The 18,867-nt window shown below is 44.8% G+C and overlaps 2 protein-coding genes across 2 annotated transcripts; one reads left to right on the top strand and one right to left on the bottom strand.

The window, feature by feature from the left end:
• Window positions 1–361: 361 nt before the first annotated feature.
• Window positions 362–2,311, bottom strand: LOC139414278 (cell surface glycoprotein 1-like). The gene has a single exon (XM_071162186.1). The coding sequence runs from the start codon at window positions 2,309–2,311 to the stop codon at window positions 362–364; it is 1,950 nt and encodes a 649-aa protein (XP_071018287.1).
• Window positions 2,312–11,360: 9,049 nt separating this feature from the next.
• On the top strand, window positions 11,361–16,331 carry LOC139414869 (C-type natriuretic peptide 4-like). The gene is made up of 3 exons (XM_071162462.1): window positions 11,361–11,533; window positions 13,030–13,322; window positions 15,954–16,331. The coding sequence occupies exons 1-2, from the start codon at window positions 11,441–11,443 to the stop codon at window positions 13,297–13,299; spliced, it is 363 nt and encodes a 120-aa protein (XP_071018563.1). The 5' UTR covers window positions 11,361–11,440; the 3' UTR covers window positions 13,300–13,322; window positions 15,954–16,331.
• Window positions 16,332–18,867: the final 2,536 nt, after the last annotated feature.

Raw genomic sequence — 18,867 nt, 5'->3', positions numbered from 1 at the left:
GGGGTTGTCTGTATTTGTGTTGTTGTTTTTGCATCGTCAGTCTCCATGTTGCCATGTAAAAGTAACTTCTCCTCCTCTGGAGCGTGGGTTCTCCTCTAGGGCGTGGGTTCTCCTCTAGGGCGAGGGTTCTCCTCTAGGGCGAGGGTTCTCCTCTGGGGAGTGGGTTTTCCTCTAGGGTGAGGGTTCTCCTCTGGGGAGTGAGTTCTCCTCTAGGGCGTGGGTTCTCCTCTAGGGCGTGGGTTCTCCTCTAGGGCGTGGGTTCTCCTCTAGGGCGTGGGTTCTCCTCTAGGGCGAGGGTTCTCCTCTGGGGAGTGGGTTTTCCTCTAGGGCGAGGGTTCTCCTCTGGGGAGTGAGTTCTCCTCTAGGGCGTGGGTTCTCCTCTGGGGAGTGGGTTCTCCTCTGGGGCGAGGGTTCTCCTCTGGGGAGTGGGTTCTCCTCTGGGTCTGGTTCTCCTCCGGGGCGTGACATCTCCTCCGGGGTGTGGCTTCTCCTCTGGGTCTGGTTCTCCTCTGGGGCGTGGCTTCTCTTCTGGGTCTGGTTCTCCTCTGGGGAGTGAGTTCTCCTCTAGGGTGTGGGTTCTCCTCTGGGGAGTGGGTTCTCCTCTGGGGAGTGGGTTCTCCTCTGGGGCGAGGGTTCTCCTCTGGGGAGTGGGTTCTCCTCTGGGTCTGGTTCTCCTCCGGGGCGTGACATCTCCTCCGGGGTGTGGCTTCTCCTCTGGGTCTGGTTCTCCTATGGGGCGTGGCTTCTCTTCTGGGTCTGGTTCTCCTCTGGGCGTGGCTTCTCCTCCGGGGTGTGGTTTCTCCTCTGGGTCTGGTTCTCCTCTGGGGCGTGGCTTCTCCTCTGGGTCTGGTTCTCCTCTGGGGCGTGGCTTCTCCTCTGGGTCTGGTTCTCCTCTGGGGCGTGGCTTCTCCTCTGGGTCTGGTTCTCCTCTGGGGCGTGGCTTCTCCTCTGAGGCGTGGCTTCTCCTCTGGGACTGGTTCTCCTCTGGGGTGTGGTTTCTCCTCTGGGTCTGGTTCTCCTCTGGGGCGTGGCTTCTCCTCTGGGACTGGTTCTCCTCTGGGGCGTGGCTTCTCCTCTGGGTCTGGTTCTCCTCTGGGGCGTGGCTTCTCCTCTGAGGCGTGGCTTCTCCTCTGGGACTGGTTCTCCTCTGGGCGTGGTGAGGCGTGGCTTCTCCTCTGGGACTGGTTCTCCTCTGGGGCGTGGCTTCTCCTCTGAGGCGTGGCTTCTCCTCTGGGACTGGTTCTCCTCTGGGGCGTGGCTTCTCCTCTGAGGCGTGGCTTCTCCTCTGGGACTGGTTCTCCTCTGGGGCATGGCTTCTCCTCCGGGGTCTGGTTCTCCTCTGGGACTGGTTCTCCTCTGGGGCGTGGCTTCTCCTCTGAGGCGTGGCTTCTCCTCTGGGACTGGTTCTCCTCTGGGGCGTGGCTTCTCCTCTGAGGCGTGGCTTCTCCTCTGGGACTGGTTCTCCTCTGGGGCATGGCTTCTCCTCCGGGGTCTGGTTCTCCTCTGGGTCTGGTTCTCCTCTGGGGCGTGGCTTCTCCTCTGAGGCGTGGCTTCTCCTCTGGGACTGGTTCTCCTCTGGGGCGTGGCTTCTCCTCTGAGGCGTGGCTTCTCCTCTGGGACTGGTTCTCCTCTGGGGCATGGCTTCTCCTCCGGGGTCTGGTTCTCCTCTGGGACTGGTTCTCCTCTGGGGCGTGGCTTCTCCTCTGAGGCGTGGCTTCTCCTCTGGGACTGGTTCTCCTCTGGGGCGTGGCTTCTCCTCTGAGGCGTGGCTTCTCCTCTGGGACTGGTTCTCCTCTGGGGCATGGCTTCTCCTCCGGGGTCTGGTTCTCCTCTGGGTCTGGTTCTCCTCTGGGGCGTGGCTTCTCCTCTGAGGCGTGGCTTCTCCTCTGGGACTGGTTCTCCTCTGGGGCGTGGCTTCTCCTCTGAGGCGTGGCTTCTCCTCTGGGACTGGTTCTCCTCTGGGGCGTGGCTTCTCCTCTGAGGCGTGGCTTCTCCTCTGGGACTGGTTCTCCTCTGGGGCGTGGCTTCTCCTCTGAGGCGTGGCTTCTCCTCTGGGACTGGTTCTCCTCTGGGGCGTGGCTTCTCCTCTGAGGCGTGGCTTCTCCTCTGGGACTGGTTCTCCTCTGGGGCGTGGCTTCTCCTCTGAGGCGTGGCTTCTCCTCTGGGACTGGTTCTCCTCTGGGGCGTGGCTTCTCCTCTGAGGCGTGGCTTCTCCTCTGGGACTGGTTCTCCTCTGGGGCGTGGCTTCTCCTCTGGGGCGTGGCTTCTCCTCTGGGATATGTGTTCTGCCTTGCGTCATGGACTGCGGCATCACTTTTCCCATCCGCATCAACGCTTTTTCTTTCCTCCGCAATTTTATTCAAGCAGGATTTTCAGCTTTTCCTCATTACCAGCTAATCTTCAGAATGTTATTAAAACAAGAAACAGATTAAAAGGCCAAATAAATGGAAGAATGTGATATTCCCCCAATCACATGTATATTCATAATAGGTTGCTCATAGATGTGACTTCCTTTGAACACTGACTTCGTTCGTCGTGTTATGTTTTGCAATTTACTGTACCCTCCTGAAAGAACAAATATTTTCGAGGATCTAGCCCACATCAAAGTAATTCTCAGCTCAAAAATCCAGTGTTAATCGCATTCATTTGCCTTTCTTTTAATAACTGCGGTCGTAACCACTTGACAGTTGATCTTTATCACAATCTCAGAGTATTATTCTACTGCGTGTGTAAACAGTAGCAACCAAACAGAGCCTTTCCCCAGTATTGAGTGCGGCTATTGCTTGGTTAGTTTTCTCCTCATTTACCCTCACTTGTGGGGATACAAACACTAAATCATTGTTAACTTCAAATATGGATTAATAAAAGAGCCAACAACAATTTGAAAAACATCCCAGACTTCTTACCTGCTGTGAAATACTGAACAGCGTTCTTTTCTCAAAGACCCTTAGGCTTAGATATTAGATTGCGGCTTTGAGCTGGCACAATCATGCCAGGGAAATATTAATCTTGTCTTTTTGAAAACATATATCACAATCTGGTGTTTGCCTTTTGATGTGTAAGATCATCCCTGTAATGATGAGCTTGTTGCTCAACACTGAGCAAGCAAGTTCTTGGCTATCCACGTATTGTGACTTGCAGAATTTCAGTTGCCATATACGTAAATATCCCCATTGATATTGTCTTTGTTTTATATATGATTTTAATTGTACATATTATCTTTATTTTATATATTATCTTTGATTTATATATTATCTTTGATTTATTTTTTTACAGCTATACCTTCATCTGAGATTATATATCTGTGCTAAAATGTCCTCTTTTCTGTGTCGTTTGTGGGCCGCTTGTGCCACCCAAACCCTAAAACATGTTTTTTCCACATGGTTCACAAACACAAGTGGCACACACTTTCTAGGCTTAGAAAAACATTGCTTCGACCAACTATTTGTGGCTTTGCAGTGAACATTGCAATGCATGCTCTTAAAATGTTGGGGGAAATGTTGACTTTTATTCTTTTAAAAGCAAGTCCACAAGGATGATGATGAGGATGATGACGATGATGATGATGATTAATGAATCATTACTATTTGTTGCTGTTTTTACTATTATTATTAATTATTATTTACTATTATTATTAATTATTATTATTAATTATTATTTACTATTATTATTAATTATTATTTACTATTATTATTAATTATTATTTACTATTATTATTAATTATTATTAATTATTATTTACTATTATTATTTATTATTATTATTAATTATTATTTACTATTATTATTAATTATTATTTACTATTATTATTTAATTATTATTTAATTATTATTTACTATTATTATTAATTATTATTTACTATTATTATTTACTATTATTATTAATTATTATTTACTATTATTATTAATTATTATTTACTATTATTATTAATTATTATTTACTATTATTATTAATTATTATTTACTATTATTATTAATTATTATTTACTATTATTATTTACTATTATTATTAATTATTATTTACTATTATTATTATGAATTATTATTTACTATTATTATTTATTATTATTATTAATTATTATGTACTATTATTATTTATTTTTAATTGCTCTCATTGAATATATTTGCATTCATCAAAATGTCATGAAAACCATGTGCATTATTGTTGAACTCTTTTTCATTGCATGCACATTCATGGTATGTGATTTTAATGTTTCAAAAGTCATTTAAACTGAGTGATATAACGTTGCCACGAGAAGCAAAATGAACCAAAGATGTTAAAATGTCATATGACTAGCCACTAGCCAGGCATCACGATTTGCATCAGGTTCAACTAATCAGAATCCACTAATAAGGTTGAACTAATTAGGTTCAATTAATCAGGATCAACTCACCTCAAATCCATTCTATTCATGCGATACTTCACACCTAGTAAATGTGTTGCAAATAACATTACAGTTTCTGAATCCTGTGTCATAAAGGCCACTTTCAGATGGATAAACTGTTGTTTGTCTAAAAACCCTCCTGTTTCCTTCATGTTTGCTTATAAAATATGTTCAAATGTAACTGTGACGTTTGGTTATGGAATTACAACAAAGTTGAAACCTCTGGCTCTTCCATCCGTATCCCCACTGGCTTTCATGTGGAACTACCCCAATGCACCAATCAGCCCCCTCTTCTCCTTCCACCTAACCATGGCAGGCTGCCACTCAGTGTCATCAGCCCCCTTCCCCCTAACCTCTAAGTGGTATCAGCCTCCTCCCCTCCTTCCCCCTAACCTCTCAGTGTCATCAGCCCCCTTCCCCCTAACCTCTCAGTGGCATCAGTCCCCTTCCCCTCCTTCCCCCTAACCTTAAGGCCAGCAGCCTCCTTCCCCCTAACCTTTAGAGCAGCAGCCCCCTCCCCTCCTTCCCCCTAACCTTTAGAGCAGCAGCTCCCTCCCCTCCTTCCCCCTAACCTTTAGAGCAGAAGCCCCCTCCCCTCCTTCCCCCTAACGTTTAAAGCTCCAGCCCCCTCCCCTCCTTCCCCCTAACCTTTAGAGCTGCAGCCCCCTCCCCTCCCCCTTAACCTTTAGAGCAGCAGCCCCCTCCCCTCCTTCCCCCTAACCTTTAGAGCAGCAGCCCCCTCCCCCTAACCTTCCCCCCTTAACCTTTAGAGCAGCAGCCCCCACCCCTCCTTCCCCCTAACCTTTAGAGCAGCAGCCCCCTCTCCTTCCCCTTAACCTTTAGAGCAGCAGCCTTCTTTCCCCTAACCTTTAGAGCAGCAGCCCCCACCCCTCTCCTTCCCCCTAACCTTTAGAGCAGCAGCCCCCTCTTTCCCCTTAACCTTTAGAGCAGCAGCCTTCTTTCCCCTAACTTTTAGAGCAGCAACCTTAACCAGAGCAGCAGCCCCCTCCCCTCCTTCCCCCTAACCTTTAGAGCCGCAGCCCCCTCCCCTCCTTCCCCCTAACCTTTAGAGCAGCAGCCCCCTCCCCTCCTTCCCCCTAACCTTTAGAGCAGCAGCACTGTGCAAAATACCCAAATGTAATAAAGTGTTATTTATAGGACCGTAACAGCCTTGTAGTTTGTCTTTCACAAACCCCAGAGGAGGACACTTATTGATGCAGCGGCAGAGAAAGACTACTGGGAAGCAGAACACTACATTGCCCTCCCCTGGCAGCATGTGCATAGCTTTCTGCAGCAAACCAGTTTGGTTCATAATTTTATTTCGGCCACATGAAAGCTGAAAACTTAAGCGTATAAAATTTTTGTGGTGAAGAAAAAAATTGTAATAATCAAACTCAACCCAAGTCTTCGTCATAATGTCATTGGAAAAAATCTGTAACATCATTAAAATATATACGCAAAGAGGAAGAAGAGGACAAGAAAAACTTATGACACCACATTTGCAGCATGGCGAAAACATGTGTCCCTCGCTTGTTAAAATGTCAAAGTAAAATAGCTGATGGATAATTATTTATTTATTTTATATATATATATTTTACCTTTATTAACTAGGCAGGTCAGTTAAGAACAAATTCTTATTTACAATGATGGCCTACCCCCGGCCAAACTATAACCCGGACAACACTAAGATGCAGTGCCTTAGACCGCTGCGCCACTCGGGATAAAAATGTTGAGAGAAAAAAAAAAAACAGGTCAACATGAGGTAAGAGTAGATTTGGAGAGAACATTGGTCGTGTTGTTGGATCAGCACCGTGTTTACGAGGCATATGCCGTTGATGAATTTGACTGAGTGTTCTCCTTCCATGAGAATCAGTGAGCTCCCCCAGTTCTCACACTAGGAAGCCGGTGAGGTGAGTGGGATTTTCCAGAATGAGCCACCGCTGAAACCCCTCCATTAGTTCATAGGAAGGCTGAGTGTGGTTTGCGTCTGTCCGTCCAAAGCGCGGGAAACAAAAACATGGCTTCTGTGGCTTGCTCTAGGGCCATCATGGCCACTGAAACTGCAAAGGAGCATGGAATATGTAGTTGAACCAGTCCATGTTCAACCAGGTCCAGAGCCCCTTCGATTGATTCCCTGTCTCCCACTGTCTCCTCGTGATGGAGCTGACCGCTCAGAAATGTACTCGTTCATGTAGATGAACACCACATGTCCGCTCTTATTTCTCACTGGCCGGCAGAGAGTATTATAACCCCTCCAGTTGGCGCATGAAGATAGGCGACAATGAGCGTTTCCACACCACCTGTTGACAGGGAATATTCACCTCTGATCGGCCTGGTTCCAGACCAACCTTCTCTTTTTCCACAATGGGCCTTTGTCATAGACAATGTTTGGCAGGTGTTCAGGGGATACGCCCCTGAAGCATGCTGATACCGTCATCACCGACCACGGTGTGTTAACCAAGCCGTGGCCACGAGCACTGTCCGAATCCATCAGAGTCCACCTTCAAAGCCGATTTACACTGTATGTGTGGATTCACGTTCGGAGCCAATTTACACTGTATATGTGGATTCACCTTCGGAGCCAATTATATATGTGGATTTTCATCAAGAGACCAAGTGTTTGGACCTGGTTCAACCTGGGCTGGTTCAACCTGGGCTGGTTCAACCTGGTCTGGTTCAATCTGGACCTGGTTCAAACTGGACCTGGTTCAACCTGGGCTGGTTCACCTGGACCTGGACCTGGTTCAAACTGGACCTGGTTCAACCTGGGCTGGTTCAAACTGGACCTGGTTCAAACTGGACCTGGTTGGACCTGGACTGTTTCAACCTGGACTGGATCAACTTGGACTCAGGGGTAGACGTAACATTGTAGATGTAAAGCTATGAGACCAGGCTGCCTGGTTGGGTGTAATTGGTGACAGCTTTTCTCATTCAGGGTGGTATGGATGGGGGCTCTGTCTAGCTCCAGCCTGGATTTCAATGAGGAAGAAAGAGTGGGAGAGAGAGAGGGGGGGGGGGGGGGTCATGCCAGAGTGAAGTAGATTTTCCTCTCTAGTAGTGAGTAAGATGGTGACAGGAACATGTTATTTTCAGTATAGCTGAATACTGTTTAGCTGAATACTGTATAGCTGAATAATGTATAGCTGAATACTAAATATACTTAGGTGGCAGTGGTAGCTTCAAGGTCAGAGAGATGGGACAGTTACTGGATGTTTGTCTGTTTGTGTCCCAGGGCTGACAGGGAAATCTGGTGAGAGGGAGCTGGCAGCTGGAGGGTTGCTGGCATCAGAATCTTCAGGTGCCATCTACTGAGTTGTGCCCTTCAGCATGGCACTTAACCCATAACCTGCTCCCAGGGCATCGCTCTGCGGCTGAGACTGTGCTTCCAGCCTCGTCTGTGTGCATGTATGATGTCCAGGGGGTTAGGGATAATGCACGAGAGAACATTTAGGTTGTATTGGGTTGAATTGGGTTATATTGGGTTGTATCGGGTTGTATGGGATTGTATGGGGTTGTATGGGGTTGCATTGCGTTGTTTGGTGTAGTATTGGGTTGTATTGGGTTGTGTTGGGGTAGTATTGGGTTGTATTGGGTTGTGTTGGGGTAGTATTGGGTTGTATTTGGTTGTATTGGATTGTTTGGGGTTGTATTGGGTTGTTTGGGTTTATATTGTGGTTGTATTTGGGTTGTGTTGGGGATGTGTGGGTGTTGTATTGGGTTGTGTTGGGGTAGTATTGGGTTGTATTGGGTTGTGTTGGGGTAGTATTGGGTTGTACCGGGTTGTATTGGGTTGTTTGGTGTTGTATTGGGTTGTTTGGGTTTATATTGGAATGTATTGGGTTGTGTTGGGGTTGTATTGGGTTGTTTGGTGTTGTATTGGGTTGTTTGGGTTTATATTGGAATGTCTTGGGTTGTGTTGGGGTTGTATTGGGTTGTATTGCGTTGTTTGGGGTTGTGTTGGGGTTGTATTGGGTTGCATTGGGTTGTATTGGGTTGTGTTGGGGTTGTATTGGGTTGCATTGGGTTGTATTGGGTTGTGTTGGGGTTGTATTGGGTTGTATGGGGTTGTGTTGGGGTTGTATTGGGTTATATTGGGTTGTATTGGGTTGTATTGGGTTGTTTGGGGTTGTGTTGGGGTTATATTGGGTTGTATTGGAATGTATTGGGTTGAATTTTATTGTAAAGAGTAAAGAGGTTTTATTGTCACATACACTGGAGAGGTGCAGTGAAATGTGTTGTTTTACAGGGTCAGCCGTAGTTGTGACACTGGAGCAATTTAGGGTTTAGTGCCTTGCTTCCCCAGTGAGTTTACCCATGCACTGACTAGGGCTCTACCACTCTCAGGACTAGGACTCTACCACTCTCAGGACTAGGACACTACCACTCTCAGGACTAAGACCCTACCACTCTCAGGACTAGGACCCTACCACTCTCAGGACCAGGACCCTACCACTCTCAGGACTAAGACCCTACCACTCTCAGGACTAAGACCCTACCACTCTCAGGACTAGGACCCTACCACTCTCAGGACTAAGACCCTACCACTCTCAGGACTAAGACCCTACCACTCTCAGGACTAGGACCCTACCACTCTCAGGACTAGGACCCTACCACTCTCAGGACTAGTACCCTACCACTCTCAGGACTAAGACCCTACCACTCTCAGGACTAGGACCCTACCACTCTCAGGACTAAGACCCTACCACTCTCAGGACTAAGACCCTACCACTCTCAGGACTAAGACCCTACCACTCTCAGGACTAGGACCCTACCACTCTCATGACTAGGACCCTACCACTCTCAGGACTAGGACCCTACCACTCTCAGGACTAGGACCCTACCACTCTCAGGACTAGGACCCTACCACTCTCAGGAATAGGACTCTACCACTCTCAGGACTAGGACACTACCACTCTCAGGACTAGGACCCTACCACTCTCAGGACTAAGACCCTACCACTCTCAGGACTAGGACCCTACCACTCTCAGGACTAAGACCCTACCACTCTCAGGACTAAGACCCTACCACTCTCAGGACTAGGACCCTACCACTCTCAGGACTAGGACCCTACCACTCTCAGGACTAGGACCCTACCACTCTCAGGACTAAGACCCTACCACTCTCAGGACTAGGACCCTACCACTCTCAGGACTAAGACCCTACCACTCTCAAGACTAAGACCCTACCACTCTCAGGACTAAGACCCTACCACTCTCAGGACTAGGACCCTACCACTCTCAGGACTAGGACCCTACCACTCTCAGGACTAGGACCCTACCACTCTCCAGGACTAAGACCCTACCACTCTCAGGACTAAGATAAATAATAAATACAGTAAGCAATAGTAAATACAGTAAGGAAAGGACTTATTTGGGGGAATGAATGCTTAGTCCTTTGGTATTTCGAGAGAGCAAATAGTGCCACTCTGTGGTCTAAAACAGAAAGTGCTTCAACAGAATGCGCCGTAGCGCGAGGCCACCTCTCCGAAGTTTATCATATTGCTCGTCGATGGAACTTTTGCCTTGTCCACCCTTGGAATGTAGGTCGGGCAAAGTTGTATAAGTGTTTCACATCTACACAGCATCATTTCTTCGCTGCATTTGCAATCGACAACCATGCATTGCTGAAGTCAAGCGCGCGGCAACTTGCTCTTAAGAGAAACGCGCACTGCAGATGTCGAAAGACAACGTGTTTCCTTCATGACAAAGTGTTAAGATAATCATTTAAAATGTCTGTTTCTGAATTACATCCTTGACATGGGCATCAGATTTGACCATGATTCATTTAATTTGCCTGAGCCTAACCGGAAGGTGCGCATAGGCAAACGGAGCATCTTCACCTGGGCTCCGCTCTGTCGCATCAGTGATGTTTGTGGGGTCTGACACGCTCGACAAATCGAATGAACCATAGGCTTCTTGATCGTGACTGATGGGTTAGAGTACACGTTTTAGGGACAGCAGGCACACACACGTAATGATTGTAGTTGCATGGGAATCGCACGGCAGACTAAACCCATACATGTCCCCCAGGTCGATGCCCAAATGGATGCATTGATATAAAGTAAATGAGCATCAGTATCGTCTAATATCTACCAATTACTGACAATAACCAAGGAAACAGCCTATCAGAGAGCGCATATTAGGCTACAATTCTACAGCAGGTCCACACGACGCACAACCCCCCCAAAATTCAGTTTCAATCTCATTTACAAGGAGGCTGGAGACGTTGTAATTGCCTAGATCTTTTGAATTCAAGTTTTGGACACTCGTGTTTTAAAGTTACGCATTATTCATTATTTTTTTTCACATGTTGGTGCACAGGCTGAATAGGCCTATTTGTTATTATGTATATCAATAGAAAACACAGCTGACTAACGAATACATAATTCCAAACAAAAAATACACATTTATTTACCAAGACAGTACATCTTTTGGATGGTGTTTGATACACATACACTGCGTTAATGAGTGGGTTTATCATTCCCCACAAAATCTGTTGCATTTAACAAGTCAGGTCTTGATTTCTTTGGAACTCATTGTCCAACCTCATTTCCTCGCGGTGGGTGGTTGGCATTTTAATAGAGTATCATGTGTCTGCCAATGCCACACTGCTACACTTGTGAATTACATATAATTTCTCCTTTTCAAGCAAAGCAATTAAGTACTGTTTTGGTGGCAAACCAGTCGTAGTGGTGCATGGTGAAACAGTAATTTGTTTTATTTCATTAATTTAAGCCATAATGCCCGGTGTAGGTACCATTTTAATTCATAATTTAGCATGACACGCTCCTCAATAGATTACGCAGGTAGGCCTATGCAGAAGAAGAAAAAAAACGAAATTGGCAAGGTACAAGAGGGAGGGGGAAGGAAGACCATTACGCAGGTTGTCATGACATCACCAGCGGCTGGCTATAAAGCCGTGAGTAGTAATTCGTAGAGTTAGAGTAGCACTTGGGAAGCTTGGAGTAAAGACCGACGCAGAGACAGAGAACCCATATCATTTATCGTATACTGAACTTCGCCAAAGAGGAATCCTTTACAACAAAAAACTTGTCAGAATGAACATCTCACATTTGGTGGCATGTGGACTTATGATCACCCTGCTTTCACTGCGGACAGGGGCGAAGCCTCTGACACCGGCGCAACAGAAGGTGAGGTCACTTCATTGATGTGCGCGCTGTAATTTGTGAGCGAAATGCGATTATTTGGAGAACTATATTTGCATGGTGCGCAGCTATAGGCTAACTAATATTATTCACATTACGGTTCCCCAAATAGCATCAACAACTGATGCAAGTGTATAGACTACTGGGAATGTATATATTGGTATGCATACTATCAATGGCCATGTATCATATATATATAACCTAGGCTATACTATACTAAGACCATTGCATTTACATTACACCGCTCATATTGAAGATGGGGGTTTGTATCTTTCTTAATTAACGTACACATAGGCTATTACTGGAAGGAAAGGCTTGCTTTTTTATTTATTTTTAAAACGATCCGGGCGATATATAGATACTGTGTTCAACGGCGAAACTACAGCCACTTAGGCTACTTAATTGCATACGGTTGACTATATTCATGCTGGTACCCAAGCGCGCGTCTTGAGAAGCGCTCGAGTGGACATAGGATATGAGGACACAGTGACCTTTACATGTAGACTACCCAAATTAGCTTTTGCGCGTCCTACATGTAACATACATATTGGTTGCCTTCAATAGGCTACTAAGTCAATCTTACATATCTTTGAAAACGTGTTTTTTAAACCAGATAACATCCCTTTCCCACCCGTTGAAAAGGCGCATCTGCCATCAAGAGACTCATAGCGCAAATAATTAAACAACAAAAAGCATTATGTCCTTTAATCAACGTTGAAAACTGATTGGATTTGCAAAAAGTCATCAATGTAAGGGAATTTAGTACTATTTTTTACCCAACTTTAAACCTAAATACAACGACATGGTTAAAAAAAATAACGTTGAATTCAAGTTAGTTGACAACTCAACCAAATGTAAATCAAAACAAGACGTTGAACTGACGTCTGTGCGAGTGGGTATTCTACTGCATGCGCACCTGTCTCTCCAGCTGCATCCGATAATCCCCGGGACTGGGAGACTCATTTCTGACCAGTGTTTATCGCTTTATTCAACGAATGTGCAATTAGAAAGGCTATACACACCGTTTCCCATGTGTTAAAGCCCAACTGTAGCCCATGACCACACATACATTCAGGATTTGGTTTCAAAGGACGGGCCAATTAATTGCAGCATTTTATGTGAGTTCTATTCAGTAGCTAATTTAGGTCAGAACTCGTCGTGTAGCTACTGTCTTTTGGTTCTTCCCTACGCGAGTCAAGTGTAGACAGCACTGACATTCCTAGATGTAGCCTATAATTGAGCAAAGGTTTCTTATGGAACACAAATACATTTACAAGGCCAGTTGAAAACAAAGTGTTGGGAAAAGTGCAGGATAGTGAGTTTACTGCTTGCCGAAGTAGGCAATTGATGTCCCGAATACGCATATTTGTCGTTAATCAGAATCATTCCCAGATGCGCAATCTGCTGACAGGTGCTTACACAAGTCGTTTCCATAGAGAATGTATTATCTAAAGCGGGTGTCTCTTGTTTCTGTATCCCAGTCTCTCAGAAGTTTGCTGGGGGAGGAACTGTCGGAGTTCATGGCGTCGGACGAGAGAGAGCAGAGGATGGAAAAAGTGCGCTCCCGGGTACGCTTGCTGCGAGACCTGCGCATGGACACTCGCGCCAAGGCCATGTGGGCGCGACTGCTGAACGACCAGCCCAGCGCACGGAGACACAAATCAAACACCAAGAAAGGGTCCGCGGCCCGGAGCGGCTGCTTCGGACACAAAATGGACAGGATAGGCACCATTAGCGGCATGGGCTGTTAGAGAAAGCATATCAAGACTTGTTGGTAAGTAACCTAACCTCTCACGCGATCTCCCTTTCTCCATGCGCAATTACACATCATGTGATTAAATCAGGAGGAACGTACATCACCACCACTTTAGGATGGGAGACAAAAAGGCGAATGATATATATATTTTATAGACCATTGGAAAACAACCTAATTTGAGGACCGTTCTATGGGCCTACTACAAAATCCCCAATATAAATCCTGTGAGAATTTCAGATGAGTCACCCATAGACTGTAAAAGCGTTGAACAGTTTGCAGTAAATACCCATGTTTTTATTTATTTTTTTATTTAACATTTATTTAAGAATAAATGTATGCTCGTGGAGGTGATGATGTGGCCCCCTGTGAGCACGTCAGACTGGCAACATGTTGCAATTTCTCAACCTGGGGGCAGGTCCTCAAAATAAAATGAAAATACGTTCATCATTCATATCTCGATATTCATAAAACTCAAGCTAGCTCACTAGCAGAGTTACATTCATCAACATCAATGACCGCTGATAGCCCACCCTCTTGCCGATGTAAAAAATCATGCGTTTAGGAGGCACTGTAACTACCGTGCATTTGTGAGGGAGTGTGTTGCGGAAATAAATAGGCCTATGCTCAAAAATGTTAGAATGTTGTGACTTATCTTCAATGCTCTCAAATGGTTAAATAACGACTTCATAATATAGCCTAGTATTCATGCTATTTTAACTCATAGTGAGTGGCTTGTTAGGTAGAGTCCAGACTACCTGTGCTGCCGCTGCTGCACTGACACATGTGCAACTCCTGACAGAAGGGATGGAGTTGGATGGGAAGGTCGTAGATGCAGCGGCTCCTCTTTGTCTTTCTGCCTCTCTCTGTGTCGCGTAGCAGCCAACCAGATCCAATATTGATGATTATGTAAATCAAGTGCTGTTCATTGTCAATCAAATGTTATGCTGCTGTGGCAGTATTGTTGATATTTAAACTAAGTAGCTAGCTACACACGATCGACCGGTCACCGCATCTCAAGCCATGCATGTTTGGATTCTGAGCATGCGAGCTCCGTACTCGGCAGGCCACCAACGGACGGGTATGGGTGGCAAACTTGACGACGTCACGACTAATTGCGGGCAGAGCAACAGACAAAACTGAATACAAAAACTCTTATCTGTGCTTATCTGTGTAGACTCTTATCTGTGCAAGACACATGCCTGACCTCAAAATTCAGAGTAGGGATAAATCCTACAGACTAATCCTTTTGGTTTAGGCCTACTGACTAATACAAACACATCTGATTAAGACTGCATTAGGAAGAAGGATAGGGAGAGACCTACAAATGCAACTGCTTCTTGATTGAAATCATGAACAATCCACTCCAAATTGACTTTTACAAGCAGTCCATCTATGTGCTATCTGCATTTCCTGTGTGGGACAGTGGGAGAGGGCATAACGATGTGTCCCACTGATGCTGTAACAGAACATTGTGTTGACTTGTGTTGAGGACAAAAGCCCCGTAGAATGAGATCACAAATCCCATCTTGAAATGTTCCAAGTCTGTGAGAAGCGATCAAATTGGCCTTAGGAAGTCCATACACATTGTAGGACATCGTCATAAGTAATCATAGCTGTTGGCTGAAGGCCTAATGGGACATATGTGAACACGATGAGGACATAATCAATGACTTCATAATTGTCCCACACTCCAGTCTGCTTTATCAATGGCCTTTGGCCTGACAATAAGATCTACAGTAGATCTCAGTGTCAGGCCAAAGGCCGTTTGGTAATGCAGAATGGATTATGGGACAATTATGAGGTCATCGACCAGTCTCTAGTAGGTAGGAAGAGGAACACCTACAGAGAGAGAGCAGGTTCCTCTCTTTGTAGATGGACAACACTCACAGAAAACATGTAACACACACACACAGCACCCTAGGAGGAATGTTCCAGGAAACACTTCCTTTTTGCTCAGAAAAAAAAGCAGAACATTAAAGGGGCGGTATGCAGGATGAGGTAATGGGGAAACCAGGTGAAACGCGCTAAGGGGTGCTTGGCCTTCATGTGGTAGTGTGTGGCTAACAGTGAAATCCTGCCGGGGGGGGGGGGGGGGGGCTGGTGTGGTGCCTTGCGTACGCTGTGGCTCACAGACTGTCTATACAGTATGTGACTAAGTGTGTATGTTTCTTGGGCAAACACCTCTCTTCCTCCTTTTACCAACTTTAATGTGAGAAGTGAGAGATGAGCGGAGTATTGGGCAGTCAATTAAGGATTGTGTGAGAGACAAGGTCTGGACAGTGGTTGGTCGGAGCAGAGGTGTGCATTGAGACTGTTTAGTTAGATAGTTTGTTTTAGTGAGACTGACAGGTGATCGGCTATAATTTGTGTCCATATCTATTTAGAGGTTTCTGTGAACAGGTCCATCTATTTAGAGGTGTCTGTGAACAGGTCCATCTATTTAGAGGTTTCTGTGAACAGGTCCATCTATTTAGAGGTTTCTGTGAACAGGTCCATCTATTTAGAGGTTTCTGTGAACAGGTCCATCTATTTAGAGGTGTCTGTGAACAGGTCCATCTATTTAGAGGTTTCTGTGAACAAATCCATCTATTTAGAGGTTTCTGTGAACAAATCCATCTAACCAGGTCTTTTCTTATTCTTTCTTCCCAGAGCATTCAGACGATGGGTTCGGACAACTTGGGTTAAGTTGGTCCTCGCCTGAGGAAAATGACCTAAAAAGTGACCGATTTTTGGTACGAAAAGCCACCACGACCAACATATTCAAGGACTGAGACAACAATGATAAACACCAATCCATATGTATAACATAAAGACCAACACACATTACAAAATGGCGGATAAGGGTGGAAAAACTAGAAACCGCAAAGCTGTATATTGTCGCTGCTGCTGTACATTCGTGTACTTTCATTCCTGCATAAATGTATTTATGTTTTAAAAACTATTTATATGTTTATAAAAAGAGATATTTATAAATATGAGTTTTATTTATGCAACATTTTGAAATGGATGCAAACTGCAGGTCAATTCTGTTTGTAACCTTTTTTTTTTTTTGTCCTAAACAGTTGTAAATGTTTTCAAAATGATTAAAAAAAAAACATTCCATGCACTTATGAGTCTCCTTTCAGTGTCTGTATTTGAGGAAACTGTCTCTAGGGCTCTATTCAGTGGGAGTCTGAGGCTGAGGCTTTGTTCCGTGATAGTGAACCGCTTACATAGGCCAACAAATCTCTTCATTGAGTGCTGTTGTAAATTCTCTTTTTATTATTAATGAGGGGGGCAAGTGAATGGACAGAGAGATGCAAGAACACAAACTGTTAGGCAAGACCAAATGGCAAATATAGATACTGTATACATAACTTGCTTCCTCTCGACAGTTTCATCATCGGCGTCAACTGTTGTTTCTTAAGCTGCAACAGCTTTTAACATGTCAGGCTGGAGTGCTTGGATATCCTCATTAATCCTCATGTAGGGTCACGTATGTATGCAGGTTGAGCTCCTTTTTACAATCATGTGAATGTGTGTATTCATTGGAACAACTACAGCAGAGGTATCCTTAATCACCTGGATGTTGAGCATTAAGGCACACGACACCTAACGTTTTGCAATGTTTTTACAGTGGAAAATAAGCATTTCTTATTGGAGAAGGCCAGGAAGTCCCTATTTCAATCCGTTCTCTTCCATTTGGTACTTATTGAACACAACCCTGTGTAACAGTATAATTTTAGACCGTCCCCTCGCCCATACTCGGGCGCGAACCAGGGACCTTCTGCACACATCAACAGTCACCCTCGAAGCATCGTTACCCATCGCTCCACAAAAGCCGCGGCCCTTGCAGAGCAAGGGGAACTACTACTTCAAGGTCTCAGAGCAAGTGACATCACTGATTGAAACGCTATTTAGCGCCCACGCTAACTAAGCTAGCCGTTTCACATCCGTTACACCTGCAACCAGCTCTTGATAAACACAACAATTTTTGAACAAAGGCAAGTGTTCAGCAGTGTGATATATAAACACAAGAGGGCAGCAGTGAGCAAATAAATGTGGAATTCTCCCAACTGTGCAGGTGCATGAGCTGTATGCCAGTGAGCCTGAGCTAAGGCAATCAGAGACCACTGGAAATGGATAACTAACTCCCTGCAACGTCGTTAGCACAGAAGTGATTTCAGAATAGGAAGCCCATGCGGTAGCCGGAAGACAGGGTATTCATTTCAAATCAAATCAAATCAAATTTATTTATATAGCCCTTCGTACATCAGCTGATATCTCAAAGTGCTGTACAGAAACCCAGCCTAAAACCCCAAACAGCAAGCAATGCAGGTGTAGAAGCACGGTGGCTAGGAAAAACTACCTAGAAAGGCCAAAACCTAGGAAGAAACCTAGAGAGGAACCAGGCTATGTGGGGTGGCCAGTCCTCTTCTGGCTGTGCCGGGTGGAGATTATAACAAAACATGGTCAAGATGTTCAAATGTTCATAGATGACCAGCATGGTCGAATAATAATAAGGCAGAATAGTTGAAACTGGAGCAGCATTTGACAGAAACATCTTAAGGGTATGATATAGAACATGTAAAAATGGACAGCCCTTCAAAGAATATATAGCAATACATGTGATCAATTTACTGTATTTACCATAATGCTTGATGTAATCAACACCATCCGCCCATCTCATCATGGTCTCTCATCTCATGGTCCATTTATTTTAGTTACAGACTACATAGGAATCCATGTGTTGCAGAGAAGTCACTATGAAAAGACAGGAGCGTGGAGGTTCTGTGTAAGAGTGACGCTCTCCCCAAATTTGATTTGTTCCTATCTTAGAGGAAAGGGGATACATGGGGAAAGGGACATCATATTCTTGTTTAATGAGCTGCTCCTCAGTCTTTGCCATGGTCTTGTTTCTAGGGCGGTATTGGAAATTGTAAGACCTAATGCATTTAATTTCTCCACTCATAATAATATGTTGGTGGATGATCATGGGGGTTGTGTAATATACACCTAGGACACCAGTTTACTTTTATTCTAATCAGCCATCTGTTCTTTATGAGTAGTTTCTAGGGCAAGAACAACCTAATTGTGACTCAGCCTAATTGTGACTCAGCCCAATTGTGACTCAGACTAATTGTGACTCATAAGACTTGTCTGTAATGACACCTTATTCCAGTTTCCAGTTTTATTGTCACGTGCACAAGTACATTGAAATGCCTCTTTTGCAAGCTCTAAACCCAACAATGTAGTAATCAATACCAGTAATACAAATATTACACTACAAAGTAGAACAAAAACACACAAGAAATTGAAATAAGAAGAACACAAGAAAGTACGTACAGTGCCTTCGGAAATAATTCAGACCCCTTGACTCTTTCCACATTTTGTTACGTTACAGCCTTATTCTAAATTTGATTAAATAAATAAAAATCCTCAGCAATCTGCACACAAATACCCCATAATGATAAAGCAAAAACATTATTTTTATTTTTTTTATTTTAGTAAATCTATTAGATACAGTATAATAAACAAATACTTGTTCTGGCCCCTGTATTTGGGGTTGAGTTCCTTTAGGCGA

This window comes from Oncorhynchus clarkii, chromosome 1 (assembly GCF_045791955.1).
Source record: "Oncorhynchus clarkii lewisi isolate Uvic-CL-2024 chromosome 1, UVic_Ocla_1.0, whole genome shotgun sequence".
In the NCBI taxonomy this organism is placed as follows: Eukaryota; Metazoa; Chordata; class Actinopteri; order Salmoniformes; family Salmonidae; genus Oncorhynchus; species Oncorhynchus clarkii.
This window is presented reverse-complemented; position numbering and strand designations above follow the sequence as displayed.